At 42.9% G+C, this 22,568-nt stretch overlaps 1 protein-coding gene across 3 annotated transcripts in view; it reads right to left on the bottom strand.

Annotated features, from left to right (window-relative positions):
• Positions 1 to 22,568, bottom strand: part of BMP6 (bone morphogenetic protein 6) — a 94,808-nt gene that overhangs the window by 18,138 nt on the left and 54,102 nt on the right. For all 3 annotated transcript variants that reach the window (XM_074899652.1, XM_074899650.1, XM_074899649.1), the window contains exon 2: positions 9,204 to 9,396. In XM_074899652.1, the coding sequence (XP_074755753.1) occupies positions 9,204 to 9,396 (193 nt within the window). The remainder of the gene's footprint in view (positions 1 to 9,203; positions 9,397 to 22,568) is intronic.

The following is a 22,568-nucleotide window of genomic DNA, read 5'->3' as shown; positions in this document are numbered from 1 at the left end:
TTTTGTATACAGGGAACATACTCTCCCCTCCTTTCCCTGTTGGTAAACCAAACACCATGTATCACCTGAGGAGAATCTGCTCTTCCCTGCAGCCACATGGACTAGAATACGTGTCCTTGATACTCCTGAAAAAAAGCAGTACGATGTCTGATCTTGGAATGGAGACTGTGAGATCTCCCAGGCTGGCCCCAGGTGGAAGGAAAAGAGTATCTAATTAGACGGCAATGGGTGAAGGAGTTGCTGCAGTTGTGGGGGTCACATGGACATACAAGGACTAGGTTAAGAGACCTGGATAAAAGGAAAAAGTCTGCAAAGAAAAGGGAGTAGAAAGTACCCATGGCCACCACAACTCTGTGAATCAGGCTCATTATTTCTAATTCAGCATCCCTCTGCTTCTAAAAGTAGCTGGGAAACTACTGGTATCTTCCAGCACCGATGGCTCACAGAAGACTATAACCTGCTACTGCTGCCATTTGCAGCAACACAGCTGCCAACAAACATGGTGACAGATGACAGTGATGTGAATCGCACACTTCCAGTCCTGTCCCAGTTTTCACAGGGAAATGCAGCAACACAACTGGATTTATTTTCTTTCCTCCAGTTCTGCTTTCTGAAGATCGTGAAAAACATTTATGCCATTCCACTCCCATTAGGGCTGCAAAAGACAGACAGGAAGCACAAGAGCTAAAGCTGCTACATAGCCTTATTACCACTCCTGATGGTGGACTGTTGGCTGTTTTTGACATCAGTGTTTGCTTAGCAGGTTCACACTCTATGGCCCTACCTGTTGCAAAAGTTGGAGTACCCACAGCAAATGAGCAGGGGATTCTTGCAAGCCAAAGGGTGGTGCTGGAGAAAGGAAAAAAACATCTGAAAGTGGCAACTAAACCTAGTGGAGACAGTTGACCCTCAACAGTATATGCATCAGCTTCTCATCTGCACAAAGAGAACAACACCACTAGCTTTGCCTTATAGCCATGTCAAAAAACCCAAAGGAACGGTTCAGGAAACAGATAACATACTGAAGAGTGCTACACACAAGTAGCTGCAAGTCCATAGTCAAAGCAAAACCTGAAGAGTGGACAAGAAGGTGAGAAAAGATCATATACTGAGCAAGTTGCATGAATCGGCGTATTGAATTTCTAGTCATTAAGTGATGACATTGATACTGTGCAGTGAGGCGGGTGGTGGCCTTCCAACAGAAAGCATGCACCTGTGTACACGGTCACATTAATGGCAGAATATCCAAACACTTTGGCATTTGAGAATAACAAAGGCAAGAAAGGACCTGAAGGAAACAGGAAGGAAGCATGAAGAATGGGAAAAGCTAGAAAAAGAAAGGGTAGAAGAAATGCATGAACCAGTATCATTGGGCAGAGAGGAAGGAATATCTGCTCTCAGTACAGGCTGAAGAAAGCAGAGTCAGTCTAGAAGTTTCATGCCCAAGCAACCCTGCACGTCAAGGACATCACAGGGCCTCTGGCACCTGCACAGCAGGACTTTCAAATCCAGTGTACAGAAGATAAATTTCACCACCAAAAGAGGCAGTTTCTTAACACCCCCTGTGCCTAAACCTGCCTCTGGGTTTTTATACAGCTACTGTCATGTCATTGTCACCATGGTGCCTGACAGTCTCATCTTTATTTTCAGTGTGCTTAACCACCTGGACGAGTTCAGTTAATGATTTCCTTAATAAGGGTGCTGCAGGTATAATACGCATTAACTTCAGATTATTAAAGGGAAGCAAGTGAACGGGAGAAACTGAGGCAGTGAGCTGAAACAACTTTCCTGAGACAAGAGAGGACATCAAATGGGAAGATGCAAGTTAGAGATTCCCACCTCAAAACAGGAGCTCTGTGTTCTGGATCAGGGCCCTAAAGTGTGGTCTCAAGTCCCAAGAAATAAATGGGAGTGTTTCTATGGCCTTCAGAAGACTCTGAAGAAGGACTGAGAAGCAAAGGTCAACAGAGCAATCACAAGTGGCTGCAATAAACAGAAAAAGTACAGTTTACTGGAGAAATATGGCTTGTGTAATTCAGAAGGCAGGATTCAGCTCCAGTGTCCTCAGAGAAGGAGCTGATTTGTCAGATATAAATATCCAATATAGCTACTATTCTTAACGCCGGCATCCCAACCATGTACTCAGGGCATTTATAGGAGAAACAGCTTGCATTTAAGTTCAGTGCTTTTCCCTCTGCAAGATAAATATTTTGTTAGCTGAAACCTCTGTGTAAACCTTTCAACGAAATGTCTCTGGGTGTTAATTCTCTTTAATTGAACACTAATTAGATTAGAATTTAGTCAAATTAGTAACCAGGTCAAGTGGTTAATCTTAGTTACTATACTTAGTGAAATGTTCACATTAAAGTAATTTCTGTATTCTGGGTACACATTACAACATGGAACTTTGCTACAGGAAAAACACCAAAGCTATAAAAAGCTAAATTTAAAGACGCATCTGTTGAACTAGGTTTTTTACTTTCCCACCCTCCCTGGCTTTCTTTCCCCAACCAGGCAGAAGTTTTACCAGGGAGACAGTGAGAACAAACAGAAATCTCACCTTCAAAATGACCAAGTTAAAGGTCTCTTATTTTAATTACAGATCTTGGAACAACATTTTTGGCCAAACTTCAAAGCTCGCAATTACCCAGGTGTTTAAAGGATTGTTACGCATCAACAGCCATTTACCAAAGCATTAATTACTATAAGTCTCTAAAACTTTCCTTAGCTGAACCTTTGTGTTTACTTTTCTTCAAAGACAAGTTGACATAATAGTCTAGACTGCCTAGCAGCAGTTTCTCAAAAGGGAATTTTGCACAGAGATGTGTGGGATTTACATTTTAATTAACACACTTTCTAAATACTCCTCTTCTGCAGATCTCAGGATTTGAGTCTTCAGTTTGCACTGACATCAACCTTCTGTAAAAATTATCGTGCATATAGCAAGCTAGAAAGATTATTTGCTCTTATCCACTAATGACGGACTAATAACTGCACTCATAACTGACTCAGTCTTACAGAGCTGAACAGAGCTCCACATAGATAAAACTTTGAAATCATAGCCTTTTCAAACTCAGACATCCACCATCTTGCAGTAAATCTAAGTGCTACTTTGAATTTAAAAGTGTTTATTACTTCTAGAACAGACTGTATGTGGAGCTCACGCAGCATGAGGTACTGCCAACAGACGCAGTACAAAACCTTAACAACTTAGCATGTCTAAATGACCATTATTCCAAAGACTTAAAAACACCGTACAAAATTTAATCAATAAGCGCTCACTTGTAGAGAGAGCCTCAGGCGGGGGAATGACAGCACCTGGAATGAGCTGCCACAGAAAGCAAAGCCAATCTCTATCATTTTATGTGATGCAGTAACCTTCTTCAAGACAGTTAAACTGAGCCTATCTGTGGGCCAGTGGACAAGGAGAGACATGCACATCCTGTAAGAGCTCCTTAGAAATGAGGAAGGAAATATCAAGAGTTGTCAACCTACAAATTAAGTTACTTCCAAGGTGAAATAGAAGACCAGCAACTGGGCACTAATTCACAATGGATTGAACTTCACAGCTCTGAGGAATGAACATTTTACCAACAGTGAAAAAATAAAAAATCATCCCAAATCACAGGGATAGGAGATGTATTTCTCATTGCCTTAACTATGATTTAATGAGACTAAGGAGTATTCTAGCTGTAGTGATGGCTACACATCTCAGAGTTTAAATGCAGTTTGACGCATGAAGATGGGGGAGAGGGCAAAGTGGTAGTATCTTTGTCCTTTAAGAAAAGAAATAAGACACTGATATGGTATTCTTTAGTTTTGGTAGAAAAAGCCAGCTGGTTATGGAACTACTGAGTTTCATCCAGAGTAACTTTGACTTTTAAACTACTAAAAAGAAACCACCCTAAACCACAACAAATCACATACCCACAGTGGGAGTTGAACTGAAATGTGGACAGACACTTCTCTATAGCATCATGGAAACAGCTCTATCATATACAAATATATGCACACTATATACAAATCTGACCCCAACTTGAAACAGATTGATGCTAGCTTTGTCATTTGTATTACACAACCCATTCCAAAACCCAGTTGCGGACGGTTATTTATTTTCTAAGCTATAAACACTGCCGGCAAATCAATTTGCCCTTTAGATTAGAAGCTCGGATCGCATTTGTATAAATATCCTGTTGCAAAGAGGAAGACTTTATTACCACTATAACTGGCAGCTGAAAACCAACGAGTGCCTTAACCCTTATGGAATTGTGTTCAGTAGAAGAACATACTCCCCAGGCAGTCACTCTGCAGGGCATACCTATGTCCACACATGTCTTATCATGTAGGAGGAATTTTTCTGCATATCAAGGCCTCATATTTCATCCTGGGTGTAAACGAAACTGTTTAATAAACTTTGACCATTAAGGTACCATATCTTCCTTTGATCACTAACACAGGCCACTGTTTTTCATAGATCAGTTGTTTGGATAGTGTAGGAGTGTTTTGAGGTCTGCATTAGCAGGATATTTACACTTGAAAACATACTGATGATCCAAACCAAGGACTAACATCTTTGATCAACCATAAACTGCCTTACCTAGTCTTGACCTGACACCTCTCTGGGTGACAGCAAGAAAGTTTTGAGAAAGAAAGAGAAATTAATGAGCCGTTTCCGGAGGCAAATTCATTTCTTCTCTTCCTTTGCGAAGGTCTCACTTACGTGGCAATCCACTCCCAAGAAGTTTCAGAAATCACAGAGGACGTTGGGAACGAGCCCACGTCCACTGAAGGGAGGAAAGTTGAGGCTGTGCAGCTCCTGCCTGCTGAAACTAAATGCCCCCTCACATATGGCCAAGGTGGGACAAGTACCTCGAAGCTGACACCACTTGTCTTCCTAAACTGGTGCTTTGGCAAATCTCCCCACTTTCTGCACATACCAAAGGAAAAAAAAGAAAAAAAAAATCTCACCCTAGCCTCCAAACAGCACAGTCTCTTAAACTTTGTGGGGGGTCAAAAGCTGAAGGGCAGCAGCATCCGGCAGACACATCCCCCATTCCCTCTCCCACCATCAGCCCCTACAGCCCACAGCCTGTTTCAAAACCCAGAGTCATCCCCCTCAGAGCACACCAGACGTCACCCCAGCCCTGTTTGGCGAAGCCTCTTCTCCACACAATCCAAAATGCGTACCGCTGCAGCTGGCCACAGGCTTGACCCATCCTGAGAATTTCATTAATCAATTCGTAGTATCCCACTGACAACATCAGCAGTTTGTGTTATGACAAAATGTGACCGTTAACTGCAGTTTGGTTAGAAAACAAAAGTCTAGTTTCTAGGCACTATTTTTTTACCTTATGAAAGGGTGGAAGGAATGGGGAGATGAAAATATTACTGACACAAGTGAGTCAGTATTAAAAATGTTTTCTTTTTTAAGAGAGAATGTACTTAGCCCACACTGTCCTCAACGTGCATTTCACTGCCTGGAGTGTCCACAAGTATCATTTTCATATTTCTGATGGCTTTGAAGAAAGAGAGGGTTAAATTTCTCCCCAGAGGTTTTATGCTATTTCAGTGGCATCGATCTCTGATCGTTCGCAGTCTATCACATACACCCATGTCTAGGAGACAGTCTTGAAAGGGCCCATATAATCCTCGCTTTTAGCTTTGTCTATCATAGAAATTTAAACCTCAGGCTTGGTTTTGGTTTAGCCATCAGGGAACAGCCAGCAGTGCCTTGCGATTCCATGCAGCAGTGCGCACATCTGGGCTGGGAGGCACACATTCATGCTGTTACTGTCCAGATGAGCTTTTTATTTTTTATTTTGTTCAAGTAATACTGAATTTAGCCACTTCATTACACTTAGTTGGAGCCAAGACATACTTTCAAACACTGAGCCTTGGTGAAGATCTGTGTTTACTGAAGCTTTCTCTTATCTCCTGCACTCTCAAACTCATCTCTTTGAGAGGAGCAGGCAGGTTTCTTTTTCTACACATTTTTCCCTCAGAGGTGCATGCTGCCTTTCTCTTGCAGACTGCTGGTTTAAATCCATACATGCCAGCTGCCCTGTTAAGAATTATTTCAGTCTGAAAGTATTTTATTAGCTACCAATAATCGCCTCAGACAACTGTTAACCTAGTCTTTGAACTTTCTCTGGAAATTGCCAATGTTGACTGCAGAAGCATCTTCTGTGGCCTTCAGAGATTAATTTTTCTGACCAGAAGGAATACTTGTCAGGAGAACAAAATGAAAAAAGGTACTATGTCAACTTCTGTTTCACCTGCTAGTTCACCAGCTAGACTTCAAGACCTGTACAGACTCTTCCTTATGCAATAAAATGTCATAAAACATCAGGAAATATCAGGCTGTTATTCAAACCATTAGTCCAAAGGAAGTGTGACACAACTTTTTTTAGTTTGTTTTTTTTTTAAGTCAAAGGCAGCTGTTATTTTCTGGCTCATAAGATGTCTGCTAAAATGCAACAGAAGCCTTACAAATATTTAGCAAGTTCCTTCAAAAAATAGTGCTTTTTTTCTTGTAATTTAACCTTCCAGTGTTCTCAACAGGGAAAGAAAACATCATATTCCAAATTAATCCACTCAGACAAAAGGGGGGGATAAAAGCACTTTGGATTACCCCCCCCCCCAGTAAAAGTAAGTAAGCATATTGCTGATCAAAAACCAAAGCCACTCAATGAATACAGCTCTTTAAGGCATACCAGAAGAATCTGAGGCATTTTTCCCTTCCATGCAGAGACATTAGTGAACAGCTAAATACTGCTTTTCAGTGTTTGTTTTCAAGAATGTTTACAGACCAAAGTCCACCCAGGTCACCAAGGTGGCTGCATGTTTGAAACTGTAGCAGCAGTAGCCGGAGTCAGAACCTCAACTGAAGGTAACACTGATGAGTGGTAAGCAGCTTCTAGTGTCTTATTTTAACTTCAAACATCTGCGTATTTTTAATATATAGGGGACAATTACTATAGCTGACAATTAATATATATACACTTTTATATACAAATACATACAGAGAATATGTACATATGCACATTTATACACACACGTGTTTTCATATGTGCTTTTATATTTTACATGTAGATGAAAGAGTCCTTTAAGCTGACAGGAAAAAGGGTGGAAAAGGGTACGTCCCTTTTACAGCTCCAAGAATCTGTGAGCCACATCTTGCTCACCTCTGCACAGATGTGACAAGTCCTGCAGACTCATCTGAAGCACAAGTTTCTTTAGCCAAACATCTCCCTCCTTCCCACCAGTAAAAATAAATAAATAAAGAAGAAAAAGAAACAAAAAGGGAGCTTTGAGGGACTGGATGAGTCAGAGGTTAGTAATGAACTACAGACACTCATCCCTGGGTCAGCGGTTCACGCCTAGCCCATGTCAGGAGGGACGGTGAATTGCTGGCAGTCTGGACCTAGAGGAAGCCTTTTTATGATTCCCAGTCCCAACGGGGGGATCCTCTCAGCACGGCCGCCAGCAGCGGCAGGAGGAACATGATGGAAGAGAACAGTAAGACCCAAAATACTCTCCAGCTCTGGAGAGAGACCACCCTGGTGATCCCCACCCGAGCTGCTGTCTCTGCTCTGTCTGTAGGGAGGTCTCTAGCACCCAGAGATGCTCAGCATGTGCAGATGCCAATGTGCCCTGTGCCAGAGGACACGTGCCACAGCTCCACAGCACAATCTGATTTTGGCATGGTATTTGAAACAAAGATACAAGGTGCCAGCATCATTGCTGCACATAGCCACTTTCAGAATAAAGAGTCTGCAAATTGGTTAGGAACAGGCTATGTTAGGGGCCATATCCTGTACTCTATTCTCTTTCCCACAATGCTTTACTTGCTTACTCAGTTTACTCTTAAAAAATGTTATATACACATAGAAGTTGATCGTTCTACTCTGTGCCCTGCTTTGGTGACTGTTACAGAGCAGCGTATCAGTTGTTTCCATAGATACTTGGCAGAGGTCTTCCTCCACCTAGGAAGTGGGATCTCTACTTGTGAAATCTAAACCAGACCAGCACTCACCATTTTTCATTCAGTGTGGCTCTAAATGAACAATACAGCTAACATGTATGAGTCTCCATGACCCTCTGGACTTCCATCAGCTCTTCAAGTGAGCACTGATGTCACATCCTAACCAGCAAGCACGTTACCCCAGGAGGCACTCGAGAAACCCACAATTCAAAGCACAAGGGGAACACTAATCTAAAACTAACTTCTTCCCCATTACCTATATACCCAAATACTTCCGTTCATTTTCCTAGAGGCCACACTCCCCACAGAACAACTAGCTATCTGATGTTGCCCTCACAACAGCAAATCATCATAGGCATGTCCACCCAAGTGGTATCAACAGAAGGACTGGCGAAAGAAGGACCAGAAAGGAAAACACCCAGGAAACCTTCACAGAGAAAAGAAATGGAGCTTTTTTTCAACACTGTGATTTCTGATTTCTTTTTCTCTGCCTGCAGCAGAGGAACAGTTACAGTCTTGACACATTTCAGCAGAAGTAATGAAACACGTTTGTACCACAGCATTACTCTGACATTTAATTGACCATGTATTTCCATCTTTTAGCCTTACGTGATTCCCCCATCTGAAACACTACCCTTTTAAAATTAATCACTCCATTTACACTTGTTTGGATTCTTGTGTCACAGTTTCTACCCTGCCCCTCTCTTTTGCCTCTCTCATTGCCACTGAAAGCCCAGGAGTGATTTTGTACCTGTGGTCAGCATGCTGAATTTTCTTCTGCTTTATCTACTTTAAGCTCAGCTGAGAGCAGGTCAAGTCTGCACTAATTACCAGTATTTTTCAAACAGGCTATGCTTTTTATGCTGGTAGTTATTAAGTTGAAAGGGGATACATATATTTCAGTATACAAGAGCAATGCCAGCATAATAAGTTTAAAAATCTACTACCTCACATCAGATTCCTGCTCTATTTAGAGACAACACAAAGGTTGCAGCTATGTGACACCCCCGGCTACAATGCTGTGGACTTTCTCCAGCTGAGGTCCATTTTGCACTCTACTGTACCCATTTCCCAACAAGGAAAGGACCATGCAATAACATAATGCCATTAATGTGAACAAAACCAATATTTGTTGAGCAGTCCTCTAAACATGAATGCGTGAGCTCAGCCTTCCCCAGGACACCAGCTGGTGGCATGGAGCAAGCCCCCTCTTGAGTACCTGTTTTGATGTTCCTGCAGCACTTGGTAAATGCTAATAAGGAAGGTTTGGTTTTTAAAGCTCCCCACAACGCAGTCCTTGTAGATCCGAAACTCGGCGGCTGTGACGGCCTCGCCCTCAGGAATCTGAGACAAATTAAATTTGAACTCCTTGTGGTGCCGCTGGTGAGGCGTGAACTCCTTGTCATACTCAACTGCAGATGGGAAAAGGAAAGAAAAGAAGGAACCATGACTAAAATTTAACAATAAAAGGTTTCCACATGCTGCCACCTGTTCCTTAAAAAACCCCCAAGAATTCTATTTTTTTCTCCAAAGATAGTCTTGGCAAGTTCCAGGAAAGCTTATGCAGCTAAAGCCTTTCAAATACAATACTAAGAGAAGATGAATGTTCCTCTTCTCTAGTCAATGCCTTTGAGATTTCCTATTTTTTAAAGAAAAGCCAGCTTTGACAGGTGAAATATGACCATGCATTTTGCTCCTGTGTAAAACTCCAAAGCTGTGACCGCCCACAGCATTTTCTACCTGTGGACCTTCATGTTCTTTACAGCATTTCCTTAAGCCTCACACCCCTCTTCCAACAGAAAAGACAGCTAGTTCCATTTTGCCTTAGCGCAGACAGAACTAAGTGTTAGCACCGGGTCAACCAAATCCTTAACTGTCCTAAAAACTACTGAGTTTTTGTGTTAGTTATTGGACTGCCTTGTGAGCAGAGTAAGATTAAGCATGACATTTATTTCAAGGGTTAAAGTTAAGCAGAGCTCCCCTTCATTTTACAGAAGCTTGGCTGAGAATGAGAGAGCTGAGGAGTGACCCTTTTTGCTTTCTGGTTTTAGCCCTCCTCAGGTAAGCTATCGGGTATAGGGTTTGAGACAGACACAAACCCGAACCCCTCCTCCTTCAGGCCTCAAGATTTGCATTTTCTCTGTTGGAGGCTTACTTTGCAAACTTTACTTCTACTCCCACTCTTGTACTACTTGATTACATATTGGTTTAGTCTGACTTTGATTTATTGTTTGTTATTTCTTCTAATTTTCTATTAGAAATTGCTTAAAACATTAACATATTATATAAACATACAAAATTACATCTTTAAAGCCCTGAGGGGAAAAAAAACAAAAACAAAAAAACTGTCCCCACAAGTGCAACTGAAGGAGTATATGTCAATGATGAATAAGTCACCACTGTATTATCATTAGGGACATGACTACATTCAGAGAAAGCGATGAGGGAAATACAGATCCCTTTTCACATTTGTCTTTGTGCTCACTTTTGTAGCCCACCCCCCACCCCCCCCCCTTAATACATGAAATTGCGAAGGCGTTCATGATCCTACCCTCACAACATCCCATGAGGTCAGCAGCAATACCCATTTTACAGCTGGGATACTGAGTCACCAGGAGAGTGACTTGTCCAAGGACAGGCAACAGAGGCTCGTGGCACAGCCAGGAACGATGGCCAACGTGCTTGACATTTGTTGCTTTACCCACAGGTTACCTCTCCAGAGATCAAATTTGTCTTCTGGCAGCTGGAAACAGCCCATGGGGATTTTCCCCTCTACCTTTCCCAACTGCCTGTTCCTCCTCAGCCCCCAGTCTCAGTTTCGTCTGTGTCCTCTCCCTTTCCTTTGGCAGCCCTTGCATGCAAGCTGCCTCATCTGGCTGGGTCCACGTCCTGGCTCCCTGTGAGACAGTTAGTCACATCCTTCTCTTTGAAGCTCGCCTGGAAATCTTTTCACCTCCGCATGACTGCTGCCGAGCATTTTGTGGGACACCACACTTGGAGATGCTGCATTAAGAGCTGTCACGGGGTGAACAGGCAAACTCACAAACTGCTGCCAGAGTTGGATGCTGCTGACAATTCTGACAGTCTCACATTGCATCTGTCTGAGCAGTTTAGATGTCAAACGACCGACAAACACAGGTGACTGGACCCTATGGCTTCCAGAGATGAGGTGGTGATGCCCAACATCTCCATCAGAGATTGCACCAAGGCTAATGACGGTACTGCTCACTTCCAGTGCCACCTAGGAATTACCTCGCTGGCCATCAGCTATTGGTGATTTGGACTTCCCTTTGAAGAACCTGCCCCTGCTTTTAACTGGGAACAACTCTGTCAATACTGACTGGTTGGTGTCACTTGCATGTACGCCCTCCAAGAAGAGACCCAATCTGCCCAGTTACTCCCCATCCCAAGGCGAGCTCCGCAGGATGCACCTCCCAAAACAGAGTGGTCACGTACTTTCAGAAACTTGCAAGCATCCAACCAACAAGAAACCATGTTCAGCTGCTTGCAGCAGGATGACATGCCCAACTTGGCCTTTTTACTTGCTGCTACAAGATGAAAGGATGTAATTAATGGTGAGGGAATGTCTATATCCACGGGTTTGGAGAGACAAGCATATGAAGCAACGATTCTCAATTTAGAACTTGCTTAGTCCTTGCTTGCGGGTGCAATGACCGGCTGAAACCCAGGTCCCTCCCGTGCTGTCTCAGGGACAAGCTGACCTGCAGGCAAGATGCAGTGAGGTGGCTTCCCCCCGGGCTCACAGCTAGGGACAATAAAGGAGGATGAGGAAGAGCAAGGGGAAGGACACAACCAGGATGAGCAGCAGAACTCCATCAGGGTAACAGAAAACTAAAATTACACTGAAAAGAAACAGCAAAGGGAATATTCAATGCTTCCTGCCAGATACAGCCCCACATCAAGACATGACGTGGCACGGAGCTGTCCCACCTGGCAGGGGGCTCAAAATGAGCCCAAACATCACTTTCTGTGTTCCTTTCCAACCTCAAGTCAGCTACGGTGGCCTGACCTCCACGCACCTCAACTACAAAATACGCAGTTTAAAGTGATATAGACAGACTCTAGTCTAGTCCTTTAAATCAGTGTTTTCTTATACCCCACTTCTAAGAAGTCAAACACAAGCCACAAGAAGAAGAAAAACCCAGCAAAACATCTACCAGAGAGCACCAAAAGTAGCAGCAGGTATGATGCTTGACTGCGAGTACCCTTTCACAATTTATAACTTGCCTGATATAGTTACAATAGTATTTTCCTGTTTTTTAAAACTTTCTTCCTTTATCCCTGCCCTTGTCCGAATACCCTACACAATCACAGAAGCTGACTAAACTGATTACAGGGGAAACATTCAGACTGATTTCGTTATCAGGCTTGGCAGAATAAACAACCTGAAAAACACAAACAAGGAAACCTTTTTTTAATCCTTCAGATTAAGTAATTTATCTTTTTCTGTTGTAAGAAAGGCACGTTCAGAAAGAAATACTTGTAAGTTGATGGTGTCCTCCTTAGCTGCATTCAGAAGGGTCCCTACAGCATCACAGGATGGAAAAAAGCCTACATTAAGCTTGTATGAAGCAAGTATAAAAGTTTAACGAGTTGGAAAGTTTTTCTGGCTATGTATCTTCCCATGATACAATGGAGGGTGTTTTTTTTTCCTTTGTGGGAGTGGTGAGATATTTAAGTTCTATATACTCATTGTCACCCCATCAAGTTAATAATCAACTGTTTTCATTCAGCAAGACAGCTTAAAAATATAAAATGCCAACAGTTCTTCTCTGGGGGATTTTTACCCCCTAGAAACTGTTCATTTTTAACAAAGAAGTCGTCAAGTTTTAGAACAGTAAAATTTGAAAAGGCAAGATCTGAGCTGCCGGTTCCCAGGATTACTCAGTCTGTATTGCTATCACATTACAAGGCATCAGATGACCTCGTGTTCAAAATGCAGACAGGACATGCCAAAATGCAAGGCAACAGCAAAAAAGATAAATCATTTCTCGAACTGCTTTCCAATTATTATTTTTTTCATGTTAATTCATTCAGGGCCATCTGATTAGTGAAATGTGAAATCCAAAGCTAATTTCCATCTGAAGATGGACACATGCACGTCCCAACTGCGCAAAGTCCTTGCAAGAAAAATCAGGAAGCTTACAGCCAGGGCAGGTTGAAAGCAAGCAGCCCTGAGCAGTGCTGGTGTCCCACAACCTCGCCCCAATGCTGGCTGGAACATCAGGACCAAGCCAGGCAAAACCAGGGACCGTAGAGTCATGACACAAATTATAGCCATATAAAATTCATCCTCATGCTCAGACTCTATTATCCTGAACATCACTACTCATTTGCTGGAGTAGCTCCTTGGAGATTACAGATCCAGGCATGCACATAGCAGAGCGAGTTGGGAAAGGAGATTACAAACAGAGGTTTTAGCCCATCACGGGTGTACATCCTCTGAGCCAAAGGGACAGTCTGCTCCACCATGCAGGTCATTGCCCCCATCCTGGCAGGGGCTTTGGCTGCTCCTTCACTTGCAACACAAAGGAGGGTCTGAGCTGTGGACACCTGGAGCACTTTCCTCCGAATTTTCATTACAGCTCATTTCTGAGCAGAGCAGCTGAGCATGCACAAACAGTTAACAGAGAAGTCTGCCAGTAGCTCTTTAAGTTCCCCTTAACAAATATTTTTAAATACTATGCAAACATAACACTATTGTTGAGCAGTTAAAAAGGAAAGAATGGCAAAATTAGGGTTACTGTGGCTTTGAATTTTGTGTATTCTAATTCTAACTCAGTGTTGCAATAGCCAATTTCAGCACAAAATGTCCTTGGTTTAAAAATAACATATGACTTACAATACTTGTTACTTTAAAAACAATGCACAAAAAAAAATTAATTGAGAAATTAACACAATACATCTATTTTGGTAACTATCCCATCCTATTTCCATTTGACTGTGTCACATATACCTTGGATCAAAGGAAATGTAACCCTAATGACAGTCATGGCAATAAATTCTTGTCATGCGTAGGAATTTTCAGCATTTCTTTTTGGATCTAAAGTAAATGGTATACAGAAATAACAGGATGACAGTTTTTCCCAAGCAAACACAATTTTCACTCAGAACAGCAGCACCAAGTATCATGATATTTGGTGGCTTTCTCCAGTTGAGCTGTTGAGAAAAGTGTTAGGTCAGGTGCTCAGGTGAGAATCTCAGTGGTCTCTAGCTCATACTCTAGGAGCTAAAGCCAAAAATACTAACATGTATATTCATAACCTATAAAGGCCCATAAATAATTTTTTTAAATTAAATTGTCTATATAAATAATTATAATTTCCATGTCAACCTGGCTCCTTAGAGGGGGCAGAGAAGGAGTGGGGTTGCAAATGAACGAGATATGATTATTTTGGAAGGGACATTCTTCATCTGTCCTGTCTCCAGTAAGGCTGAAATTTCTGAATAATCTTTTGCACCCCAGGATCTTCAATGATGACTTGGTTTTGCAGGACCACTGCAAGCACACTCCAGCAAAAGCAACCAGTATTCATAGCTTGCTTACGTAAAGTGAGTTTTGCATGAGTGTTCATTAATTCAGTTTAAGTACAAACATAAGCCATTCCTACGCATTTCTTCTCAGCCTTCATGCATGACCCCCTCCTTAATAAAATAAGAAAGCCCCTGAAAAGTGGAGTTGTTAACAGGAGATTCACCACCACAGCTACATAATAAGCACAGAGGCAATTTCTCTGTCTTACATCACCGATTTCTGCATTAAGTCAACAGCATTTATCACATCTGGAGCAATGAAGCAGTGGATTAGGCCTCAAATACTTTAAGCATTACCACAGCTCCAACAGTCCCCTCTAATAAAAGGACCATGTACATATGTGACTGATCTACTGCTGCAACCTTATAGCTGCATTACCAAAATTTCTTCAATAAGAGCTGTCAATAGTTTGCACAGGAAAAAGTTTACGTAAGCTTAAAAAAAACCTCAACCTTGATCACAGTTGCTGTAAAAAGAAGTAAAAGGCAGTAAAAATCAAAGTATAGGGCAGAATTAACATAGAATTTAGTAGTACTTTTAAAAGACTTACTGACATACAGTGTGGAGGACAGAAGACGAGCTTTCAGGCATTTTCAAGCCTTTCATACATCCAAGCTGAGGGATGTCCAACTTCATTCAGTGCAAGACTCAGACATCATTCGGGTATTACAATTTGCCACCTATTTCACAAAAAGGGCTTATCTAAACCATCGGACACAGGGATCAACGTGGATGAGACCTGCAGCACATCCTTTTTACTGTGGAGATGCCAAGGATATGTCTGAAGCTGTCTCTGTATTTTCCAAATCAAATAGGACAATCTAAAAAAAGACACCAAGTATCCCAAACAGTCCTGCTTCACTGGCAGGCAATCACAACTGTAGAAGCAGTGTTACTGTTAAAGATTAAAGCTGACCTTTATTACTAAAAGAAGCAGTATTTCCTGAATACTGTGTAAAAAAGAGCAAAGAGTACAACCCAAAGTTGTACTGAGTGGACTGCAGGTGCAACAGCAGGCCAGCAGCAAAAACAGATGGCTCCTGGAAGCAGTGAGGATGCATCAGGGAAAGGGTCGCTACTGTCAAGTTTTCTCCCACATAGTACATGTCACTGTCAGCCAGACATCTGGCTAAAGAGATGTGCAGTCTAACTCACTGCAACAGCATCCTAAGTCCACTACTGCTTAGAGATAGGACTTTCTCTTTACAGTAAGGACCCAAAAGAAAGTAAAACCTTCCCATCCTCCAAACTAAGATTTATTAGCATGACATTTTACGAGTAGTGAGCAAGAAAATTCTTTAAAATAGAAGAAACACAGGCGAGACATTAAAATAAAAAGTCTGAAAGCAAATCCTCTCCCATCCAACATGCACAAAGGTGGGGGAGATCCTTTCTTCCCACCTTGCTCTCAGTTGAGTGACTTCAAATAACTTCCGTGATCACAGCAACTTGACACAGCCCCTCAGGATCTCAAAGACTGTTTCTTTCTATCACCTTGATCATGGTGACAGATCCATTCCCTACAACAAGCAGGTTGCCTACTGCTCTTGCTGCTACTCTCCTAGGTGCCAGGTCTTCCAAGACCCCTTCCTTTCTGAAAAGCAAAATGAGCAAAAATAACTCACTTCAAAAAAAGAGCAGTCCCTCTGCTTCCCAGACATCTCCCCTGGATTTGCAGTACAGCATCCCCAATGAACAGACCAAGGTTTGTTGCTATAGATAAGAGCACGTGAAAGCTCACCAGACATCAGTAATGAACTTTTCCTGCTTGCACTCTTGCTGATAAAAAGCAGGTTTTAAACAGAAGAAAAGTCAAGGTACTTATGATTGAATCTGGCATTGTACCTTTTGCTGATCCCTCTGGGTCCAGCTGAGGTGGTCTAGAGACAACGGCTAGCTGTGCTACCACAAATGTAATGCAATTGGAAGTTAATGCCTAGACAGCTTAAAAATAAGAAGATTCAATGCCAACAAAATCCAAAAGGATACTTTCTTCGAAACAGCTATAATATCACATCTGGGTTGCCACAATATAAAGTGGAATTATTCCACTAGCTTCAGTGGAGCAATGCCAGTTTACATCTGATGAAGACCTGGCTTTATGCTCAATGGCTGTGAGTGCCAGAAAATAATGACTCAGAAAAATAACCCATCATTAATCCAATCCCAATGTAATTATGGAGATTAAATTTAAACAATAGCAAATCACTCTCTAAACATAACACTCTACAGAAGTTCTTCAAAGGAGGAGGGCCTTTTACTTTTGGACAAAAAATACAACTGAGCACTTCTTTGTTTCTTTGTGCTGGGAATCAAGCTGGAATCGGCTTGTAAAATCAGATTAAAACGGTTGCACAACAGCTTCCTTTCAGGATTCTTGAACCAAAGGCAGTCTAAAAATCAAAATAATGCAGTAACCAAATATATAATACCCACGGGACACGGGAAAGTACTAAAAGGCATTTTCACAGTATCCACAAAGATTCCTACTGTATGGCCAGTAAAGCTTTTCCACTCTGCACTGTGAGGCAGGCAGCGGCAGGGACAAGCCTCACTTCAGCCCATGATGAGAAGACCTAAAGCAAAGGTGAGGAGGAGGAGAGCCCTTGGGAAAGCACTCCAGGGGGACCTAAGTCCAGGAGGCTGACTGCAGGCCACTGGCATCTCTACCACCAGCACTCACTTCTGGGCTTCCTGTGCTGTCCCCTAGCAATAACAGAGATCAATTTGCAACCGCAAAGGCAGCCGCCTCCATCGTCCTCCTCCCCACAGCTTCTGAACACAGATGTTAACAAAACCAGTATTTTCTTTCCATATGCTGGCACACACGGCAGGTCCCTACACTGAAAACAGTGTTGTATCTTAGGAAAACAAAACATCTTTCTGCTTAAGAGATGCCAAATTGCTTTATCAAAGGCACTACTGTTTGCATTTTTGTGGCAATATTAATGCAGTTCCCACTGAGAAGTTGATAAAGACCCTGACTGTAAAAACACCCCTCTGGAAGAAGTGATCTGAAGCTATTTCTGTATTGCATTTCCAAATAATTTATGATTAAAATAATATTATGCTTTCCAAAACCCATTTCTACTTCACAGCCAGGTTTCATACACAGAGACCCAGCGTTCGGGGAAGAAGGCGATGCTGTCAGCCTGGTGGCAGGGACACACGACAGGAAATGCTTCGCAGTTATGCACATGGAGGGAAGAGGATGCTCCTACCACTCCGGTTTGCTCCCTTGGCTTTATGTTTGCTCCTGCGTCCATGCCCACACAGTAACTGCCTGGGACACTTAAGAGCCAGCCACTCGTGGAAATCTTCTGCTTGCAGCGTTTCCCACCCTCCAGGCTCACCACAGGTCACGCCGCATTTCCTGCTGGCATGGCCAATGGCACACAGTTCCCTGGAAGCGCACAGCTGCCCTGGGTGCACTGACTGGGTCTGCAAACATTTTCAGGTTTTTTTAAATGGTGTAGCAGTTGCCTGGCTTATCTCGCATCATCTCTCAAAATTATCTGCCCTTCCGCAGGAATTTAAATCAGTCTAAACCAATTCACTTGCATGGTTGAACTATTTCAAAATAGAGGTTGTGCAAAGTGGGAAAGCTTTTTTAATTTATGGGCATTTCCCTCTTTGCCTGAATAAAAGCAGAGGGTTTATGTTTATCAGTAAGACTGCAAATCAACCAGCAGCAAGTAGGAAAACATAAAAACGTCTGCAAGTTAGGTTGCACACTTTCATTTTGTTGAGCACTCATCTCTGAGCATCACAGGCAGGTTTCAACTTTTCACATAATAGCCCAGCTGAGAAAGATATCTCCTGAACAAAATGCAATCAATCCCTGTAAAAATACTGCCCAGAAGGTTTTATAAATTATTGAAAAGGTTTCATCCACCACTCGAGACACTGATACACAAAAAATCAGCCACACTTCAGAGCTTGTCATGCTGTCCCAAAGCCTACACCACCACACGATAATGGCAGCATTGCTGACATGGCTTTTCACTCCAGCAAACTCCATGAAAAGCTGTGTGTCACTTATTATCTAGTGTTTAGTATTTTACACAGGGCTCTAATTTCAAATGACTGCATTAAGCAGCATCCAGCCAAAGGACTACCAAAGAGCACGGGCTTTGGGGAACTGGCAAGGTGCTCTGTACGAGGGCACAAAAGACACCAGATATGGTATCAGCCAGAGAAAAGAGAGGATATGAGAAAGGAGGAAGCCCTGCACCTAAGGAAGGCTAAAAGTGACAGTAGGGATAAAGAGTAAAATCATGGTCTGCAGATGCCACAAGTTCCCAACGTTCAACATGACTACAGAGCAAACGCTCTCCGGGAGAGTCAAGGTGAGAAGATGCCACAGCTCCAAAGACTGAAGAGAGCAAATGTGTGAAGTGCTTGAAAAAACATGAAGTGTTTTAAAGATTATTAGTCCTGGCCATGTATATTTGTCTCAGGAGCAGTGTGGTTTGGAAGGAAACCCTGTCTCATTGCCCCCATTTACTGTGTGCCGGCTCAGCACGCCAGTCTGGAGGAAGCAGCTCCAACATGTCACCAGGATGGGAGGCTCCCAACCACCGCTGGGGTTGGGCATCACCATGGCACCAGGACAACCTCCATGCCGAGAATGGAAGACCTGAAGCCTTGGAAGACATTGAGCTACACAGGAACACCAGGGCACCCTTGCTAAACCTGCTATTTGTCTTGCTGCCCTGATTTCTCACCCCTTTCTCCCTGTCCTTCTGCTTTGGCCACCCTGCCGGGCTCCCTGAAGGCTCAGGAGAGGCTCCCTCAGGCACGGGGTGAGGGGGAGCATGCTGAGCTGAGGGCTCATGCCCTAGCTGTGACTCATCTTGGTTCCTGCTCGGTAACACATGATGAGGCCTCACAGGGGCAATGGCAGCAGAGCCCCTGGCAGGCACACGCCGCCACCACCATGTGAGGAAGCCCAGTGAGTGGCATGGCACCCACTGAGGAGCCCTGGGGCACCTGTAGTCCCAGCAGCACGGGTCTGTCTGAAACTCTTCATCACATCTGGCCCTGGGGACTGGAGGAGACACGAGGCAAAGCAAACCCTCTTTAATGGAGATATACGAAGCCCCAGCTCTAACCACCCTGATTCCTCCTCCTCTGCCAAATCACCTGTGAAGGCAGACATGGCCTCCATCCCCCATGGGTAACGAGAAGCCTGGTTGCCCGCACCATGTGCCTAACCCTGCTCCCCAGCATGCTCTTCTTGTAGGGCCAAATTAAAGAGCTGAGAAGGAGAGTGAAGAACAAGAAATAGCGATGGAAGAAGGAAAAGGAAAGTCTCACCATTTCCACAGCCTTCTCCAGCAAAGGCAGAGAGGCCATGAAGCCCCTCAGGGCTCTCACTGTGCAACCCTAGTACATCTGGGAAGTGCTTAAGATATGCACCCATGAAAATTGAAGAAAACAAGAGACAGAAATCCCAGAATATTTTACAGCAATTACAGCGATGTGAGGTAACTGTTCCTTTTTCTAAGGCAGTAACATCTTGCAAAGCACTCTCCTCACACTTGCCCTATGTCACGTTTTGTCCCCACCATGCACACTTCCCCCCCTGAGGCAGGTGGTGGCCTTGCTCCGTACCCTGTACAGCCCCAAGTTCACACTCCTCCATGAGAGCCATGTTATATGGAACCAGCCATGCCTGCTCCAAGCTCCCTGCCACCTGTCTCACATCTTCCAGAAGCAGATGCCTGTGGAAAAGCAGAAGAGGGCAAGCCTACCCTCAGTATGTACCCAGAGCCTTCTCCTAGCAAGCACCATGGTGTAAGCCCTGAAGCACATGGACCTCAGTTTAGACAAGATGAGCTCTGGCCCCATTCATCCTCCATGCAACCCACAGGAGGGATGAAGCCATAGTCAACCAGAGGGAGCTCCTGGCACGCTTTGATTGTAAAAACCGAGGCCTCCTGCCCTACCAAACCATTGAAATCCCATTTTTAATCTACCCACTGGCCATGCCAGAAGGGTGCGATTTGGGAGGTGATTTTTTTTACTTCTGAAATCTCATCTGATGTCAACCAATGTAACAATGCTGCAGAGAGCCAAGCAGCCGTCAGACATTTAAAAATTTGCAGTCACTGTAGGCGGTTGGAGCAGAGGTCACAAAATGGTCATTAATAGTTTTACCTAACCTGCAGCCTTTCAGCTTCTCAAAACAGGGCTTTAAAAAGAAAAGAAAATGACATCACACAGCTTTAACGATCTGCGTAGGGGTAAAGAATTTCACCCTTTAAAAAAAAAAAAAGTTAAAATAAGGAAAAAAAACTTGACAAAAAGCCCCGGTTTGCCTAACAGCTTTTCTCTAAGCCTTCCTTTTTCATTATTTTTTATATTCCCATATCCCCCAGTGACCAGAAGCATACTTGGAATGTCTCTGTCCATCTGATAAAGCCATCAGCAACTGCAACCCCGGACTGGGCTCATGGGGGACACAGCTCCTCTTCCCAGCTGCGGAACACGGTGCCCAGCACGGTCAAAAGCCAGGGAGATGCAATGCTTTGGAAAAGATGGAAGAGTCCCAGTCAGGGTGGGAAATCCTAGGGAAAAAGTAAGACTTGAGGAAAAACACCATTAAAAGAACTATTAAAAGAGGATTTGTGGAATAATCCTTAGTTCCACATAGTTGGCCTGACTTTAATACAGTAGCATAGCTGGGTAGTTCACCTGAAAAACATCCAGCAGGAAAAAGAACAGCCTCTGCCAAGTTCTACTTTTTTTTTTTTTTTTTTCCTTCTTTTTTTCCCCCCTCTAACTTTCACCAAATACACAAAGCACTCCTTGGGCTCTAGGCATTTGAAAATCAAAGTTACATACAAATGGTCTTAAAGTAACAGCACATAAATTCATTCCAAAAGTTCTCAGGTTAACAAATAGGAAATTAATAAACTTCACTGGTTTAAAAACCAACCCAGTATGTAGGCATTTCTGGCTTTCAGTTTATCATGACCCTTTTCCTTAAATTATCAGGTTTCTGGAGACAGAATTTGAGATGAACAAAATAGAAGGTGTTAAAATTCTCAGCAGAGCTGCTTGCCCACAAATTAATTTTTAGATGTTTGGCTTCCATATCTTCACTCTTTGCAATTCATGTCCCGGCTGTTTGACTATCCCAGCATTTCTCTGCCCCACCCAATCCAGCCTTGTCATCACTGATTTTATTTTTCCTCTCCTTTTCTCTTAGTAATGCCCTCCTCTCTTGCCTTGACTGGTCTCATGCCATCCTTGGAGAAAAACATCAAGACTCTTCCAACTTTTAATGAAGATAAATATATAGAGAGAGATCGGTTTAAAGAAATACCCACAACTGATTTCAAATTTTGGTCTTCAAATGCATGTTTTATCTTTTGTCATCCCTGAAGTGTTCTTAATGTTGTCAACAGCCAAATTGTCCAGACACAGATTTTAGTTTATGACTCAGTGATGAGCACAAAAAGTCTTTTAACATCTTTTTTTTCCTTTTTTAAAGTTACTGCAGCGTGGTAATGCTATAGATCTGACAGTGTTAGCAAGACTCCAGGGAGATAGCTGCCATACCTAGTTGGTTTTTGTTTGTGTTTTAGTAAGAAAACCACCAACCATTAGAAAGTTTGGATCAGGCTAGCACCTCAACACACTGTTTACAAACATATAGACAGTAGGGTGATCTGACAAGGAACCCCCTTTTTAATGTACATTTACTAAATCATTTTTAAATCTGCACACTAAACCACCCTAACAAGTGGAGTTGTGGCTCGGATGAGTGAATGTTTTTACTGCCGTTCTCATTCAGGGACAGCAAGGCTTTATATAATGCTTGCATGCAGAAAAAAGGCAATTAATTATATGGCAAGTCCTAATAAAGAACTTCCTCCAGTCAAAATAGAAGAGCAGGAACCTAAATGTTGTATAATTGATGTTATTAGCTGCAGCTGCTATCATACTTGGAGAAATCTCTAACTCGGACACAGCAGTGATGAAGCACTCCAAGATGAGTAATAATATGCTTGAAATTAA

This window comes from Athene noctua, chromosome 2 (genome assembly GCF_965140245.1).
Source record: "Athene noctua chromosome 2, bAthNoc1.hap1.1, whole genome shotgun sequence".
NCBI classification, from domain to species: domain Eukaryota; kingdom Metazoa; phylum Chordata; class Aves; order Strigiformes; family Strigidae; genus Athene; species Athene noctua.
This window is presented reverse-complemented; position numbering and strand designations above follow the sequence as displayed.